The sequence below is a fragment of the Chlamydotis macqueenii genome, chromosome 8 (genome assembly GCF_036417535.1).
Source record: "Chlamydotis macqueenii isolate bChlMac1 chromosome 8, bChlMac1.mat, whole genome shotgun sequence".
Classification (NCBI taxonomy): Eukaryota; Metazoa; Chordata; class Aves; order Otidiformes; family Otididae; genus Chlamydotis; species Chlamydotis macqueenii.
Window position 1 is genome coordinate 19,532,068 of NC_141563.1, and position 19,772 is coordinate 19,551,839.

The 19,772-nt window shown below is 38.7% G+C and overlaps 1 protein-coding gene across 3 annotated transcripts in view; it reads right to left on the minus strand.

Annotated features, from left to right (window-relative positions):
* FNBP1L (formin binding protein 1 like) overlaps positions 1-9,268 on the minus strand; it is a 55,860-nt gene extending 46,592 nt beyond the window's left edge. For 2 of the 3 annotated variants that reach the window (XM_086753371.1, XM_086753370.1), the window contains exon 1: positions 8,780-9,268. In XM_086753371.1, the coding sequence (XP_086609497.1) occupies positions 8,780-9,215 (436 nt within the window). In that variant the 5' untranslated portion in view covers positions 9,216-9,268. The remainder of the gene's footprint in view (positions 1-8,779) is intronic. The other variant, XM_086753373.1, reaches the window with a different exon arrangement.
* Positions 9,269-19,772: the final 10,504 nt, after the last annotated feature.

Sequence of the window (19,772 nt, forward strand, 5' to 3'; positions counted from 1 at the left end):
AACAGACAACTAAAACAGGAACAATTTATCGACTCATTACAGGGAGGGCAAGTGCTGGGCATTAGAAACATTACCTCTACCAGAATATTCCTCTACTGCAGAGAAAGCCAACTGTATTGTAGCACAGATATTTTACTGGGTTCATACATATAAATTACTTTCCTACTTAGAGCCACAAGAAAACCCTATGACACCCAGAGCAAATGTTTATTTGAAAACATTATCGGAAAAGTAAAACATTATTTAGTCCCTCTGAAAGAAATGAAGCATCTAGAAGAAAAATGAAGTATACAAGAAGCGTATCTCACATTCAAAGAAAACCCCCTCAATTACTCTGCCAACCAGAATTTGCAAAGTGAGGTTTTTCACATCAACTTGAGTCTGGCACCTATCATGACAAAGAATCCAGCAATCAAAAGCTTTCTTTCCAAAGGATTTAGAAAGTAGATAAAAATCCAAAAGGCATATGCATCTTCATCACCTTCATGCACATCTGGTTCCCACAAGTATGCCAAAAGACAACTGCCTCTCAACTCCCCAGTGTGCAATTGCTGTCATATTTCCAAAGTTCTTCAGTACTCAAGTAACAGTCCAAACTCAAATCAAACGGATGTCATTTCACTGCACAATGCTGAAAAAATACAGTTTATTTACATGGAACTACAAAAATGCATGTTGCACTATTTCTTGTGGACTAGCCGATGAGAAATTATTTGCAGGGTACCTGCCTCCTAAACAAATACTTGCTAAGCGTAAGCATTACATGAATAGATACGATGATAAAATGGTGAACTTCCCTGTTAGTACACAGCAGATTTTACCCACTCAAGTAAAGAGTTTTAAACGGTTACTTCAAGAAGACACTCTGATTAAAGAGGATCAGGACACGTTATTAGATTTGCTACTTTTTGTGTTCTGCTTCTAGCATTTTAAACCACTACACTGCTTTGCACTTACACACTGAAGAATGTTGAAGTATTCTACAAATGCAAGTATTGTTACAATATTAATTTGATTTTTAAAAAACCCAAAACTTTATTCCAATTTTACAACTCAACTAAGAGAGTAAAAAAAATAAGTTTACTTGCCCAAGACCACACAAGAGTTCCACAGTAAAGCCCAGGAAAAATTCATGTCTTACAATATCAGCTTTTTCGCTCACTGTGAGACTGCACTTCTCCTTTGAAAGACATAAGAAGTAACAAAACTATGTACAAACATACAAACCACAATACCAGAAAGCAGTTTAGCAGTCTAATGTTCTGTAAATGACAAAGCAGAAGCAGAGTTCTGACTAAAGAAAAAATCAAGGAAAAGGTATTAATGAATCTCACATGTAACTACTGCAAAATTCAACACTATTGAAATTAACAGAAAAATAAGTACACCTGAAATTAAGCCCTTTCTTGTTCTTGTCACTTAGCAGGAAACAATACTGCTGCCACTTACAACAGAACTTGTAGCAGAGAAAAACCAGCAACCCAGACTAACAAATTTATTGTGGATAATTCCATAAACAAAGTCAGTGCAGAGGGTCAGCATTTTAATGAAAACCAGAAGGTTTTCATTAGTATAGTACTTTTTGTTTCCTTCTCCTCCCATCCAGCTGAAGCACTGACATGCATTTGAAGACGAACCTCTAAATTTCTGCCAAGACAGCACTGGGACTGGGGTACGTAAACTCACTAGGGGCAAAATTAAAACAGGCTGATTGGAATTTCAGCTTTCACTGATGAACAAATTGTTCATCAACACAGGGAAAAAGCTGAACATATCTAGACTTTGGGGAATACTTTTCCTACCAAAAAGAATTCAAGCTGCAGAAAAAGTATGCATACATGTGCTATGAACACTGAAAATTTAATCTGAAATGTGTCAAAGAACTTCCCCTCCATTAAAAAAAAAAAAAAAAAAAAACCACCCAACAAAAAACCCAACCACCCAAACAAAAATCAAAACACCACATCCAAAACCCCCCCGACATTACTCAATTACTGGCTTTACCAAGCATTCTAAAAAACTGCTCTGCAGATGTAAGGACTGAAGTATTTAACTACTGTATTAACAACAGAGGGTCTCACCCAGACCGACCCAGTATAAGAGGTAATTTAAATACACAAATGAATTTTTAGACATTTTAGACTTATTTCAGTAGGTATATAGTGACATCAGTGACAACTCTACACAAGCATTACACAAATGTTCTGTCTTCCAGTATTTACTTGCAAACTGTTAAAAGCACAAAATGTTAAAATACCCACTTGGGACACTCCTCACCAAAACCAGAACAATCAACAGAGTCGCAAGACTCTTCTCTACTCATGCGTTTCTCCATCCCAAGTTCTGATGGTTTTGGCATTCCAAAGGATCATTATTTTGACAGATACACTCTTTAAAGAAATGCTCTGCTTGGTTGAGATAAAAGATCTTGCAATTTCAAACAACCTCCTGCATTTCTCACTCAGGAAATCAAACCGCCAGCTGCAGCACTTAGAATCTTGACATAAGCAACTCTCAGATTTTGTATTATGAATAAAGATACTACATACACTTTCAAAAAGATAGAAACATTTCTCCAGCATTCAGCATTTCCAGATTAGTAAAGTCCCATGTATGTATGTACAAACTTCCTTGAAGAGTATATATATTTCCAAGTACATACACAAATTGGGCCGTAAGTAAAAACAGACACCATTTTAATAGATATTAGGTGATAAACAGTTTTGAAAATGGAAAAAATAGTTTCTAAATAGACACTCAAGTGCACGTATACATTATTAAATTATGTTCAACATCAAAACCAAACTGATAAAGTCTCAAGACAATGACTCACCGCTTCCTGGAAAAATGAGTAAAAAGGTCAGATGTTTATGAACGAGACAATTGCTGGAAAAATACGGACAAACATTATTTCTAACTAAAACTCGATACAATTGTTTTCATTCCGAAGCCTAAAGTAACCACACATTCAGTAATCAAGTACTTGATCCTCACATAACTTTCTATTTCGAAATCTCAGAGGTCTTCACAAGAATGAGATAAGCTGCACAATACTCCTTGTGAAAGACTGTAACCTCACAGAGGTTAAGCCTTTTATCCAGTATCTTACCCATGACAAAGGAAATGTATGGCCTTCTCATGCATCTGGAAAACTCTGTAATTTCATACTTTAGCCACAAGACACATTCCTTGCACACATATGACAACCACAACAGCAAGAACACTGAATAAAAAGATAATCGCTACAGAGTACTGCTTGCAATCTTTGGGTCAAGTTGAAGGAGAAATCTGAGGGAAAAAAATATCCAAGTTTCATCTCACAAACATCTACCTATTAAATAGAATATTGCCTTTAACACAGTATACGTTAGCACACTGGAAAATAAGTTTATGGAACATTAATACTCAAAAGCACTTTTATTTATCTAGGAAAAAAAATTCAAATTTTCTAATCTAGTGTACAGAAATATGATAAATTACTACAACAAAAATATGCTACATAATACCTAGCTACTTTTATAAGTCAACTTTTTCATATTTACATTCCGCGGATGCTTTCCAAATAACTTAACTTGGCAATTTTTAAGATTAGACAACATCAACTCACAATTCATCCTCTTGTACAAAAAGAGAACATATGCTTTTAAGGAATAATGTCTCAAACAAGCATCAAGAGCACACAAAAAAAATTCAAACAGCTTTCGAAAAACTACCGATGCAAATGAAAATTATTTTTTTTGTAAATAAAACTTGAGTTTAGGCACTTAATGAATTTTGTTTAAGAAAATATAGCACATCGCTAAATATACTTTGATCTTTCTTTGGTCAAACATAACTCATTTCTAGAACAGTATTCTACAGTGCCAGCGGTTTCTTAATTATAAAAGATGGTGTGCTTCTGGCCCCAAGGAGTTCATAACAATAGTATCATTACATCTCCCATAGCCTTTTTTTTTTTAATCATAAAATCTTAGCACAAAAGCCCTCAGCAAAACTTCAGCTTTAAATATTTATCAAGAGGTGAGAAACAGATGGCTAGACTGGTTTTACAGACTGAAAATGTTCTGACATGGTATTCAAATTCTTTTTCTGTCAACTGCTATTAAGGGGTTCACAGAGGTTTGAAAGACAGAACGCGCATCAAAAGTTGAAAAACATCCTTCCTGATTTTTTTAAAGAGACAGCACAAACTCTTTAATTAATTTCCAAGGAAGCCACTTCAGAGTGTCAATCACAGTTTCATTTGCCTCCACTCATGAAGCCAAGAACTTATCCTCCAGTTTCCAAAGCTCAGCGAAAGCAAATGCAGTACATATTCAATTTAACTGAATTGAACAAAAATCCAAGATGATAATAACCAAATACATTTTATTAAACATTCTGTGTTAATGGTATTTTTACACTTTATGCTCATCACAAAAAGAACTCCAGATGTACTGAAACATACACACTGAACAGATGCTTATGCTGAGCAGCTTCTTTAACATATCAGAATCCATCATTTTTATTTCCAAATATTTCAAGTTACTAAAAAAAAAACAACATCCCACATAATTTTTGTTCCATTCATCTATTCTTGCCCTGGATATTGCAATACAGTTTGACAGAAGTCAGACAGGGGTATCTTACTCAGCAAAGATGCAAATCTGCCCAGGACTTCAATGTGTAAACCTGAGGTGAACGTAAGCATGCTGCATTTGAAAAAAAAAAAGCATTTAAAAATAAGTTAAAACTCTGAAAAATATATCTAAACAAACAGCAGCAATTTGCTATTACCAGTGAAGTGCAGCGATGCTACTTAGTGATCACGTGCCCCCTTTCATTAGGTAATTTTTGCTTTACAAATATCACCTAGGAAAAAGTCATATATTACAGATAGGAAAAAAAAAATACAACAGTCAAATTCTCAGAAAACATAATTTCAACTGGATTACAGAAAACTAGACTTCACAGTTCTCACTACTCTATTCTATAGCATTAAGAGAATATTATCATGTAAGGCACTTCACTTTAGTCTCTTAGGTTTTTTGTGGACATACCATAAGGAAATATGGTGCAGGCTGACCACAAAGGTAAATGCACTAATAAGAAAAAAAAAAACAAAACTATTTGTGGAATAATACTTTCAAAATGGATCGATTTTTTTTTTAGGATTAAAAAGGAAAAAAGAAAGGGGAACACATTTCAGTGTAGAAAACATAGAACAAAACCACTATAATGACAGAATGGCTTAAATGAATCAACATTTATTTTACTATTATTAATTCACATTACTTCATACAATGCTATCAAAGGAAATAAATTCATAACTGGGAGTAGTAACACAACAGGGAATATGTTGCTTAGCCAAGACATACTGAAAAGCACAAAGTGCCTCTAACTACTTCAACCTACTCAATGGGCACCTTTTAGCCAATGCACACTCATTTCAGAGAATCGTGGTGTACTTATAAAAATGGTTGCTTGAAAAACAAAGAAAAAAAACCAACCCATAATCCAAAACCAGAAATAGCAGCTACAGAATTTAAAGAATTAGAAAATACTGGCCCATAAGTCTTTCCCTTGTCATGTCTCTGATATAAACATTTAATAAATAAGAGCAGCATATGAATCATTTCAATACCAAAACAGCCCTATTAAATAAGTGCCACATAAATACCAGACATGAGTTGCTTTCCTAATTCCCTAATTTTTATTCTGTCTCCTTATTTGTCTCTAAATTAATCCATGCACACTTTATCAGAAATAGCATAAAGACTCCAGAATACAAAAAATCAGAACTGAGAATCAGCATATAATACCAATAATCAGCATGAAGAGACACAATTTGAGAAGGCAGGGTCAAGGAGATTTTAAAATACCTGGTTCATCATAATCAAATTTGCTTGCCTCCATGAATCAGCAAAGCCTACATACATATTTGCAAATGTTCTGAAAAACTATCATCTAGACACCAATCTTAATCCTGAAAAATTCCACTTTATGACCACAGGTGCAAGCGCTAATGAGGAAGAGCTTCGGCTCAATGAGGTCCCCAGAAAACCTGTGCAGAACAGCTCTCTGTAGCTGGAGACTCAACAGCTACGAGTGCCCCGCTGCCACGAGCAAACCCAGCGTGGCGCATGCTGCCTCCTGAAGCTGCGCGGATGCTATCAACAGGGAACGACGAAGGAAAAGCTACAGGAGAACACAAACACATTAACAGTTTATTTACTCCTTGTTCAGAACCCTGTCTTTGAAGCTCCACAAATACTGTTTTCCCTGGTGTTTTTAACCTAGATTTAAGCTATTTCAAAATGAATTTAATTTTGTGGCAGATTTAAAAAAAAAAAAAAAAAATTTGCCCAACACAAATTGTTAGAACAATTAAACATTCAATACTCTTTTGAATCAGTAAGAGAAGCAGTGAGTATTTTTCCAACTAAGAAAACAGTCTGCTTCATAACCCTAATAGATATTTTTAAGAAGTATGATTAGATTCAATGGGGAAAAAAAAACCAAACAAAACCAAAAACATTTAAAAGATATGCTTTAATGTTAAAACTTGTATTGTCAGAGTCTAGTTGTACAGTGACAAACAGATCATTCTATGCATAAAGTTACCTTATTAGTGTAGGGTTGCAGGTATGTCTTGATAGCAAGCAAAAAATATATTAAATTTTGCTGAACTAAAAGTGTTGCATTAAAACAATTAGCTTAAATTTCTAGTTTTACTTCTTCAAACTAATACATAAGAATTAATGACTTGGGGAAAAAACATATAGTAGGGTCTAGATAAAATTCAGATAAGTTTCATTACACTGTGAATGAAATGTCTGTCATGAAAATGAAGTCTGAGGTGAAAATCCCCCTTTTTGTATCTATTTCTTAAGCACATAAGGAAGATAAACACTTTCTTACAAAACTGAATACAATATAGACTACAAAACCTTAACTGTCATGTACAAACTGAACAAAGAACACAAATTAAGAGGCTGCCAAAATGAAGAGATGAGCAAGCTAAAACTCTTGTTTTCTAAAGTGATACATACTTCAGTGCTTACAGAAGAAAATTCAGTGCTCTCCTAAAATGCAAACCCCTATTCTTCCAAAACACTGGCCTACAACCTCTCATCTGAAGTATATACAAGCATGAGCTACAAAGACACACTTGTGCTGCCAATATAAACCATGGCTTTTACTTACTCCTTACTGTTAATATTAGATCAGTTTTATATTTCAATTTTGTTACAGCAGTGCTGTCAGTACTTCACAAGTGTATTTTATCTGAGTTTTCATCATGCCTATGATTTCTAGTTAAGTGCAAGGTACTGCACAAAACACTGAAGTAACCCCTAAGTATCTTTTATTCAGGCTTCTCCACGTAGTACACTTGATGCAATGTTATTACATCCTCATTTCGCATAGCCAGACACAACTTATTCAGGTGGTTTCAGGAGCTTCACTGGCCCAACTCCTGTACCCCACCCACATACTCTGACTGCAATGCCACAGCCTGCCTCTGACTCCCCAGCTCACCTGGACAACTAAGTTGTCTCGGTGCTTAGAGATCTTTGCTCTTCCAGAAACTAACAGCCCTGTACTAGAAACTACCGATAAAGTAATTTAATTCAACATCAAATTAAAAAAAAGAAAAAGTATAACGCTAGGTCAAAGAGTTTCTGAATAGAATTCAAGCTGCAATGTTTAGCTTTCTGTAAATTCTGTTCTGAGTGCAAAGTGTCTGTGGTCTTTAAAAGTCTTTGGTCTTTAAAAGCAAATAAACGAAGGGTGGGCAGCAGTTAAAACGGTGACGTTAAACCCTCCTTGGTACTATAATTTTTTTTTTGCTTAAGCTTTCCCACGATCAGTGTCAGCTCCAGTTACAGCAGCAAGAGTAGGAAATCTGATAGAGAAAATAAAACATCCCACGACTGCCTACGAGCAGACATCGCTGTGCTTCATTCACTCCGGCAGATTCCCCCGGGAGAAGCCCCTTCTCCGCTGCCCTCGGCACAGCCAAAAGCCTGGGAGGAGGAGCGGAGGTTTAAGAAAAGATCGAACACAGACGCAGGCGCGCACACAGACACTGTCTCCCTGCTGCCAATTCTTCGTATTTAAAAAAAAAAAAAAAAAAAAAACCCAATACAGCATTAGCCAATGGTCTGGGATACTTTTAGAGACAAAGCTATATAATAGCTGCTTCTAATTACGGGCGACAGCTCAAAACGCTTTACACGCCAGGGCAGCCCGGCGGTTTTCGGGGGAGGAGGAGCCCTGCGGCCGCCCGGCACCGCCGCCACTGCCCGAGCCGCGCCGGGACCCCGCCCCAAGCCGACCCCCAAGCCCGCCGCCGGCCCCAGCCGCCTCGCACGGAGAGCCGTCCCCTCCATTAGCCTCAGAGGAGAGCGGGGGGCGCACACAAAGCCCGACCTGCTCCGACCGTTACCGGGCGAACGACGGAGGGCGAGGCGCCGCGTGCCCCCCCCCCGCCCCGCGGTGAGCGCCATGGCCGCGCGCGGCGCCCGCAGGCCGGCCGAGGCACTCCCCGACCCACCGCCCCGCCGAGCGCCCGCCCCTCCGGCCCCTCCTCGGCTCCCCCGTCCCCAACGCTTACGCCACCTCCCGCCGTCCCTTCCAGCGCCTCACCCCCCCACCCTCCAAGCTTCCCCCCGCCCGCCGCCCCAGCGCCGAACAAAGGCGCCTCGGCGGCTGCCGCCGCTCCGCGCCTCCCCCGGGGAAGCCGAGACAAGGGAAGGCGGCGAATCCCAGACACAATGAGAGGCGCGCCGGGACTCACCCACAGCTCCGTGCCCCAGCTCATGGCTGCTCCGCGGGCAGCGCCGGCTCCAGCAGAGGCGACGGCGAGGATTAGGGGTGCGGCGGCGGCCGGAGAAGGGGTTCCGCCGGGCAGCGCCGGTGCCCTCGGTCACAGGGGAGAGGCGACGGCAGCAGGGAACGACGTCGCTCCCAGCTCGAGCTCCGCCTGGCTGGGGGAGGGGGGCGGGGGAGCCGCGGAGGAGACTGGGAGAGGGGCGGGCCCGGCCGAGGCGGCGGGGGGACGGGACGGGGTGAGGCAGTCGTGCTGTGGCAGGGAGGGCGGGACCCGAGCTTCTTGCTGGGCCTCGCGGCGAGGTCGGCTGCCGGCCTCCTTTCCGCGGCGCCACACGCACCCCGGAGCCCTCAGGGGCCGCGGGGGTGTGACGCTGTGAAGCGGGTCCCGTCGCTGGCCCCATCCTTACTTATTAATGAGGAGGAGGAGGGGGCGCCTGGCGAGAGGAGGCAGCGAGGCCCGGGGTCTTTGTATCCCGAGGCCGCCCTCGCCTTCCCCCGGGAAAGCGCTGAGTCACGGCCGGCAGAGAGGCGGCAGTCGCGCCCGCGGGGGCCCGCACCTTCCTCACCTGGGCGCTGGTGAATCACGTCGTTGAATGACTGTAACAGGAGTTTCCTCAGCAGCTAGAAAAGGAGAGGGGTTAAATCCCTGTCAAATATTTTTTTCCACCAAAGTGTCCGTTACGAAGCTACTAATAGAAAGCAAAGGCTCTGAAAGGCACTCGACTTAAATGCCCCTCTCAAGGCATCAGTTTCTTGATTCCCTCTTATTTTTACTTAAAACCCTTTTCACAGACTGCAATAAAAACTCAGTGAACATACTGCTGTCTTAAGTCTCTATACAATGTAACAAAAATGACTTAAACCCTATTATTTTTTAATTTCCAAGTTACCTTGTCAGGTAATGTAATTTAGGTTTAGTCATATTTTCCATATGAAAGGAAAAGGCAAGTTCTTCTGGATCTATATGAAATTATAGTATTCGCCTACTATTAACATCAGAATTTATCAAAATAAGCAGATGACATCACAAATCAACAATATAATTTCTGGAATGAAATGTTTAAGCTAATCATGTTAGACGAGAAATGCATTTGGTCTGTGGGGATCCACAAAATGAGTAAGTGTGCCACAGTGGCCTACGTGTATGTTTTAGCAAGCCAGTGGTCACATAATCCCCACATTTTAGATTCTGAAGATTAAATTCCACACTTGGGCACACTTAAATTGAACTTTGAGACATTAACTCAGTTTGTAGATTGCATACATTACTGAAAATACTCATCAAGCAGAATACATGTTGAGGATTCGGCTAATGAAGCAGAAATAAATAAATGATTAAAATTATTAATACATATTTGAATTCACTCAACTTACATGCCTTTCAGTATTAGGAAAAAAAACTATTTCCATTAAACACTGTAAAATTGAATCAAATTTGTGCTTAGCTACCAGTTCACCACCTTTAAACAATTCTTCAAAAAATATAATCAGATGATATATAATGAGATAACCTGGTTCACAACATAAGTAAGAAAAATTAAAATGGCTCATTTTATATGTTTTTAATATACCTCTTAAATTAATACCTATGCTATAACTTGCTACATACAGAATAATTTTAGAAAGTGATATTTTTAAATCTTTAATCGTGCATTAATCCATATTCTACTGTATCTTAACCAAGGTTTATAAATGCATCCAGCAATCTCAGCAGCTTTGGTTTCAGATGCCTGATTTGGCATTTCTTAAAAAAAAAAAAAAAAAAAAAAAAGGGAGTGGGATTTTTGAGAACCAAATGTACACTGAACATTTAAACATTGGGGGTGAGAGTCCTGATCATTTAAGTGAATTAAAAATTTGCTGCTGGCTTCAGGAGAGCCAGGATTTTTCAACCTTCTCATCATTTCAGGAAAACTCATCTTTCCAATTTTTTCAGCTTAGTTATCTAAAAATTAACCCTAAAAAACCCTAAATTTTGAGTTAAAGTTTTCAACATTAGAAGCCCCAATGGAGTATTGAAAATTAATCTACTGGAAAATTGATCCTAAATTCTGATCCATGGATCCAGAAGCTTTGAAAGTCAGGCACTTACTTGGCACCCAGATTTGCAATACATGTATTTCATAGCATGAAATACATGTCAAGAGAGTTTCAAAGTGTAATACATATCTATTTATATTTGTGGTTGGTTGATTGATACCTGAACACTCAGGTTCTTTTAGTTAACTCTAATTTAAGAATTAAGTAATTACTCCTATTTCTGCAAAACATGCAAGGCCAACATTCTCAACATGTCAGGATTTGTTTTCAATTCAGAGCAATATAACAAAATTGAATGTTTTATTATGATCTCTAGCCATTTTAGGAGAAGGAAACTGCAGCTTGTATCATATGTACGTAAATACAATACTTAGCTTCTCAGTAATGCTTAAAAAAGCCAAATTGTACCTAACAGTTTTTCCCAAGACAAACAGGATTCCTTCTTCCCATGCAGTTCTCTTCGAAAAACATCTTTACAAGCCCTAGGGTAAAGGAAGCATCAGGAGGTGGATGATATTCCAGAGATTCTGGGTAACTTCACAACCTCCAGAACAGGTTGAGAGGCTGCTCTGAAATACTGTGTAAAAGAGTACAGGTGTTATCACAGCTGCCTCTGGGCTATACCTACCTTTTTAAGAGCATATGTATGCTATAAAGAGGGGCAGTCAGAAGATATTACTGAACAGGCTTTGAACAAGCTAGCACCAGAATAAGAAACTGTATCCTTGCATTGCAGCACTACTGCAGTTTGGCTAGTTATTCATGTTCAGAGGTTAACAAGCAGACTTGGGGAGCGAGGCTGATGAGGCCAGCAGCCGTACAGGCTGTATGCATTCACATACCGTTTCTGGGACCCAGCCTAGTGTTTCTGCTTGGAAGCAGGATGAGCCATTTGGCTGTGTCAGTTCGTTCAGAACCAGCTCAGATCTTGGACCTTCATTCTGCAAAGCAGAAACACCCCTAGAAAATTAGCACAAAATCTGGCTCAAAGGATACAGTTCAGTTATCCCAGATACTGCTGATAGCCATTGCTTCTTCAGGTAAAGTACATGAAACAGAGTGGAGAGAGTTGGACAATGTATATACACTATAGGGAAATGGAGGAATGATTGCTTCCAATATTCCTGGAAAGACAAATATTTATTAATCTATTCTGGACATGCTATTTTTTTTAAAGCTTCAAAACCCCAATGTAAGCTTTTAAAGTCTGTGTGATAGGATAAAAACCTTAATAATGCCTTTTATACAGTTTTCATACTACAGGATTAAAAAAAAAATTCAAGTGCAAACCCTATGTTTTACCAACAGATTTCAGTGGCTTCATTACTGCTTGAATTGAATTATGAGCACAGCGGTTTTCAAGATTGATTTCTGGTTTTTAGTTTGCCTTCATCCTGTACTTCTTCCAAACCAGAACTACATATATGTATCAGGTACGTATATGGAGCTGCGCATTTCACCTTTACCAAACTAGGAGCCAGTAAAGAGAAGATTATAGCTCATTACAACAATAAACTACAGAAGTAACTGATTGTAAGTTAGTTAAAAGACAAAAAGCACTTAGATAAGCTACCAGAGAACCTGTAATTCATAAACAATATGTTAATTAAGACCGCGTGATCAAATCAAATCTTAACTCATTAAAAATAAAACAGAAGTCTTATCAGTATAACACTTAACATTTCAGCTTAGCGAGAACTCTGACATCAGTCATCGTCAGGCCCTTGAGTTCTCTCTTGCTTTAGGAGATTCCTGTCTGTATACTGAGCTGTGCTCTCCTTCAGTTTATCAGTTCAGGACATGAAATGACCTAGCTATCAGATGAGGGAAAGAGTCTACTGCATCTCCACAGGGGATTGCTGGAAATGCTGTAATTAACCATTTAGAATTTGGACATTGTTTACGTTATCAGGGATTACAATTGGCCCTAGGCCTAGAAGTAATTAAACAAATATTACCCCACGAATTTTTATTCTTCTTGTTACTTCCTTAAAAACATTAGTCTTGGAGGGGGGAAAAAAAGTCTCAGTAAAGGGACTCAAGAATACATTAAAGATATATTTAAGTAATTTTTACACACAGCAAAGGTTTTATGATAAACTGCATTGTTATAGTATCCTTATAAACCATTAGCATTTTCTGGAACGTGACGACAACGTATTCTTAGCTTAGGAAATTTACTGTTATATTTAGCTGTTTTCCCCGTCATTAAGTAATTAATGCAGACTTTAAAAGAAAACTGCCTGATTTTATTTTCAGACTGAATCCACATTATTCCAGTTATTACAGTAGTTATATATTTTGTTAATTCTGTTCACTTCTCAACAGAATCTACTTGAGTCTACAAGCGTACCTCAGGATATTATGTTGGCAGAACAACAATATGCATGACTAATTTGGAGAGGCAGAAGAGCTGTCTGGCACTCCCTGTGGGCACACTTTCTAAAGAGAGAAGCAGCTTAGCTTTCCATTGCCACAAAAATCAGCAGGACCAAACAAATTATTTCAAAATCTCTCTTTCTCAGTATGAGGTGCCATTAATCCTTTTCTCTGCTAGCCAGCAGTCTCTCTGCCATGTTAAAATTGGTTTTTTACTGCACAAAGAAAATGAAGTGTTGCAAAAACCCTAAGTATTATATCTTTTTGGTTTAGCTTCCCCCCTCCTTTACACTTGTATTTCCCCCATCACCAGCACTCCAAGTGCTCTAATTTTTAAAAATATTAATGTTCATAATGCCTCTGTGTGGTGAGTGGGTAACCATTACTTTACAGCTCAGGAAATACTTTGAGAAAAAAAGAATAGGTGTCTTGACACTTCAACTTGTGTCGAGTTCTCCACAGACTTCCTCTGTCTCCCAATGGCTGGTTATTTAACCGTAACCAGCAGCATGCAAAGAATTTGTAGCTGTGCATCTCACTAGAGGCTTACTTCCACTGGGTTCCTGTTTCAACTATTAGGCAAAATAAACTTACAGTTTTGCTCTGAATACTGATTTTCAAAGCAGAAAACTGGCAGGCAACTAAGTACCACGTAGCCACATGCTCACTGACCCCCTCCACCCCACCCGTGCAGGATGGGGGAGAGAATGGGAAGGCTAAAAGTAAAAAAAAAAAACAACCAACCAAACAAACAAACAAAAACCCAAAAAAACCCCACCCCAACTTATGGGTTTAGATAAAAGCAGTTTAATGATCGAAATAAAATATAATTTGTAATGAAAGGGAAAACAACAAAAAGAGAGAGGAACAACCCCAAGAAAACCAAGTGATGCAACCGCTCACCACCCATCCAACACTCAGCCAGTCCCTGAGCAGCGATCACAGAGCAGAACCAAGAGTGATCTCAGGATGATCCCAAGTAGCAATCTCAGAACAGCAGTTTCCAGATTTTCTGCCCACTGGCCAACCCCCCTTTTATGTACTGAGCATGACTTCTACAGTATGGCATACTTCCTTTCGCCAGTTTGGGTCAGCTGTACTGGCTGTACCCCTCCCAGCTTCCTGCATCTGCACATTAGTAAAACCTGGGAAGCTGGTAAAAGTCCTTGATCTTTTAGCAACAACTCATAACATCAGTGTATTATCAATACACTCTGGAACATGTCCAGAGAAGGGCAACAAAGCTGGTGAGGGGTCTGGAGCACAAGTCTTATGAGGAGCGGCTGAGAGAGTTGGGATTGTTTAGTCTGAAGAAGAGGAGGCTCAGGGGAGACCTCATTGCACTCTATAGCTTCCTGAAGGCAGGTTGTGATGAACAGGGGTTTGGCCTCTTCTTCCAGGCAACAAGCAGGACCCGAGGAAATGGCCACAAGTTGTACCAGAGGAGGTTTAGATTGGACTTGAGGAAAAACTTTTTCTCTCAAAGAGTGGTAAGGCACTGGAACGGCCTGCCCAGGGAGGTGGTGGAGTCTCCGTCCCTGGCAGTGTTCAAGAGGCGGCTTGATGAGAAGCTACAGGATATGGTTTAGTAGCTGTGGCAGCAATGGTAGTGGGAAGACGGTTGGACTAGATGATCTTATAGGTCCCATCCAACCATGTGATTCTATGATTCTAATATTCTTCACATACCAAATGCCATACTAAATCCAAAACACAGCAGCTACTGGGAAGAAAATTTAACTCCATCCCAGACAAAACCAGGACAATTAGTTAAACCACAACACGCCTGCTTCAAGGCAGAAAGAAAACTGCACTTCTTAATTTTTCTCTTATCTCTGATTTTTTTTTTTTTTTGTGGGATGAGCTGTACCCCCTAATCTTTTCTCATCTGTACTGAAATACATTTTATACAGCAGAAGAAAGGTATGTTTCTTCTTTTTCTGTTGTCTCAACAAGCAAAACAGAAAGACATCACCAGTGACCGGAAAACGGAACTGAAAGGACACTACTTACACCAGCTATAAATAGGGGGAAAATGAGAACTTCCATCTGCTTTTATGAAATATCCTGTGTTCACTGGTTTTGCCTGCACTACAGGCAAGAGCACATCTTTCCATGCCATATGTAGCAGAGAAAATGTGGTGTCAATCAGCATCAACAAGCAATATTCTAAGTATAAAGAGCCTCTTATTTCACAGGAATTTGCCTTTTTCCAGTGAAGCAAGACTATCACATGATAACTTAGCATTTCCTTTTGATAACATAGAACTGTATCCCAAGCTGGAGGTTGGACAATTAAAAAAATATATCAGCAAATACTCATAAATCATTATCTCAAAATATGATTTTCAATTCTTTATTGCTTGCATTACCTGCTTGAATACTATAAATCCTTTGCTTTGATTGAACATACTTTCAGAATTATATCAAAACATAACTATGAATGCGAGGGCTTTGCTACCTTATTTTCCGATATCTCCAGTTCACATAACCTGTATCTTCTCTGTTCTCACACCAACCCCATCCATGCACATTTCCTTACGTTAAAAGAACATTGAGCTGTATCTAAGATGCAATTAGGTATAGCTATGGTGAATTCTGATAGTCAAAATTTTTCATTACCATATTATCTACAGGCATGAAGATTATTAGTTTTGAGATAATAATGAAGGACTTGAATAGTAACTGCTATCTGCATCAATTACCTAGCGGCTTTCAAGCAGAGTGTATGGATTGATACCATACCAATATTTAAAGATGGGAGTCTGGCATGGTACTATTTCAAGCTGTAGAAAAATGAACAGTGAGTGAATGTGTAGCTAAGGATCAGACCACCCATTTTCAGATTTGCTAAAATATTTTACTGTCATCTGACTTTGAATTACCATCAGAAACACAAATATAAATGCACTTGTGCAAGTCTGCCTTAACATTTGAACATAATGAGTATCCTGGGTTACTCGTTAATCTCCTTAAAGGAATTTTAATTTAAAACTGGTTCATGGATTGTCACCACAGACCGCGGTGAACCATACATCAGCGAACATTTTCAATATTTCAACACATCCAGCTGGAACCCATTTCCCGAACTTGACAGCCATCTGCTGGCAGGTGAAAGAACAAGCAGTGCAACATCACGTCATAATCCCTCAGCTTCTATTTCATCGAATAAGGAATGAGTTACATTAATTCGGAATGGAGAAGGCCAACGATCCCTCAACTGTCCTACCTTCCAGAGCACTGCAGGTCTTAACTCCTGTCCTTTGAAGGATTTCACTTCAGTGTTCAGTGGTTTAACTTCAGGTGTCCCACCCCTCTTATTTTAAATATGTGGTGGTTCCTCCTTTTCTCATGAGAAAGCTGATGTCCACGTTGCATAATACTGCATTTAATTGGTGCATGAAAGAACTGTGAGAGGATCACAGTCTGGAAGGAAACTCAAGAGTAATTTCTCACATCCAAGAAAACTCTCTCTGTCTCCCACAACTAATCACTTCAAAAGAACAGGAATCAGTAAATAAGTCAACAATGGGAGTAAGAACACACCAGGCTGTGCATAGAATAGATATCCCAGTGAGCAAATCAATTACCCTTCTATGTCTGCCTCTCACCTTAACCAAGACAGCTACAACTCCATTTACCATTCTTATTTGTTGCAAGTCAGACTCTCATCAGAGACTTAACTGCAGAAATTTTCAAATAATCCCAAAGAAACAAACCCAAAAATAAAGAAACCGCTTGTTTAGGAAGGAATTTTCTTTTTTTTTTTGTGACATTAAATTTTTGGAGCTCTATTTAACTAAATTTAAAGACCAATGTCTGCTCTTTGGACTTAAAAGGCAGATCAAATCTAACAGGTAGCCAATTGAATCCTAGTGAGTCTTTCCCCCCACACCTCTTTGTCCTTGCATATTCTTCCCTTTGAGACAAACTGAGATGCAAGGAGAATATACACAATTTCTTAAGACTTCTCTCCTAGTAGTCAGGGTTTTTACCTTTGAATTTACTACTACCTTTGGTACTCTCCTTATGTCCAGATCTCCTCAGCTGATGAATTTTTGAAAATTAAATACACAGAACATATGAGTTCAGTTATGTTGCTACTACCTTTGTGTTTTTAATAGCAAGTCTACAAAAAGAAGTTATCATGTTACTATTTCTTATTACCTTTTTTTTTTTAAAAAAAACACTTTTTAAAAAATGCACAATTTTCAGCCCCAAGTGAAAAACTTTACTAAATTTGAGGACTAAACTGCCCCTCTGAGTTGAAATATGTACACCACTGAGGCAGGTTACAAAAATATATCCAAACACAGATATGTAAGAAAAATCTGTTGCAGCATTCAGAAGCTTTATTCTGTGTTCATGAAGGAGAAACTTTTAAGATATGCTATGATAACACAGTTAATACCAGAAATTTCATTTTAGGGCAACATCCAATTCTCAATCCCTTTTTCACATCATTAAAGCAAACCCAGAGCAATCAATGAAATGCCCTCTCCCTCCAGACTTGTCTGCTACTATAGTTGTTCCCACAGGATGGTGTGATTCACGCCCTAAATCCTTTTCATCTAAGAAGGGAAGCCAGTGCATTTTCCTGAGAGAAACATTTGTCTCAGAACATCAGCTGATACTTAAAATACATAAAGTAACATTTTTCCACATTTTGGAAAAGATAACTCACTACGAGCGGTGACAGTTTAGTCCTACGTTTTCACATCCTGCAGACAGAGAAAATATCTTTTTCACATGCAGTCAAAAATTGCCTCTTTCATTTCAATGATACAATATATTAAGATAAACTAATTTCATTTGTTTATAAAGCTTTAGTTAAATTTTATTTGGAACTATATTTTTAAAAACAATTTTGTAAGCATCTCAAAAACTGGAAATTTTTTGTAGAAATTAAAACATTACTGTTGCCATCAATTTCAAGTTTCAAAACATTAGAACATGCTGAAATTTTTTTTAATAATGTAAGAGTTTAGCTGTCTACAACTTACCCAGCAATCCTTGACAAATTACCTTAGGTATAGAATACATCACATCATCAGAGAATATGGAAGATGTATGTGCATATTTAAGAAGCAACTGTCTTTATTTAGAAGTTTTGAATTTTACTTGCCTGAAAAATAATTATCTATGCATGAAAAGTTGTACAAGTTAGCTGTTTGCATTAGAGTAGAAAAAAAATGTATTTGTTGCTTATATTCATCCTTCATAATACAGATTTTTAAACATTTTTAGAGGTGAAGTCTCCTTTACTGCAGCAGGAGATAGTGAAGACTTGTAGATTTTTTGCACTATCACTGCTGCTGCCCTGATAAATTTAGTTCTCTTCCAGAGGTTACACTGCTGCCTGAGAAAACAAATTTGAACCTGAAACAAAAAGGACGATGAATCTGATTCAGGTGTGGTTTTTCACTCTGTAGGCGACAGAATTAAACTTGAACACAACATTAATGAAACCAAGTCCTGGCCCATAACCAGCAACCAAGCACTGCGCTATTACAAATAAATGTTTTCATCTCTGACAAGGACTTTTATAACAAGTCTGTTTGTTTTCCCAACTACTTGCTCTCTAGATGAGTCACCCTTCCATGAAGTCTGACATGAAGATAACATCTTTTTCCTCTACATAGTGCACCACTTTTTAGTTCTGTAGCATGTGAAAGTGTTAACTTCAAAGCACAGCACGGACTGTTCAAATACCAACATTATTACACTAGGCAGTGTAACATTGCCCATGCCTAATTAATGCTTGTACAATGCTTTCAAGATACAAAAGTTTATGATTACTGACAAGTAACAGTATTGAACTAATACCAGAACTGGACTAATCCCCACTGAAATGTGTCGAAATCATTCAAAGTTACACCATGTAATACTACTACTCCAATATCATTAATTATCCTAGGTGGGGGCTGAGGGGGAAGGGAAGAAATTAAGTCCAGACCTTGCTATGGTGAGAAGATTCTTCTGCCTTTGATGCAAATGAAAACAGAGTTCAGTGCCTCTAGTTTAATACCCATGACGTTCTTTGAAAGAAGAAAAAAAAATCTCAGGTATTACAAAAATTAACCACATGAACATTCAGCCTTAAAATTAAATATAATCTTTAAAGAATTTCATACGCCTCAAATCTTCACCCCAGGTATGTAAAGCATAGTAGCTCTTCATATTTAAAACTCCGGAAAAAGGAAACGGGTTGTAGGAAGTACTGTCAATCCTTCATTGAACATTTGGTTCAGGCCGTGGGATACAAGTCTTCAAGTTGTATTCCTGTAGTTAATGTAACAATAAATCATAGCCATGAAGAAGTAAAATCAAATGTCCCCTTCCCCAACATAGGCAGGAGCATCATCTGTGACGTATTTTTACTCTAGGTTATTCAAGTTTATGCTAGATTCATCCACACAGCAAAACTCATCCTTACGGGATTTATGAATGACAGATGTATGGGATCTGGCATATCCAGCTGATGCGCTGTCTAATCATTTTGCTGCAAAACCTCCACTCCCCAAGTATTGTCTCAGTTG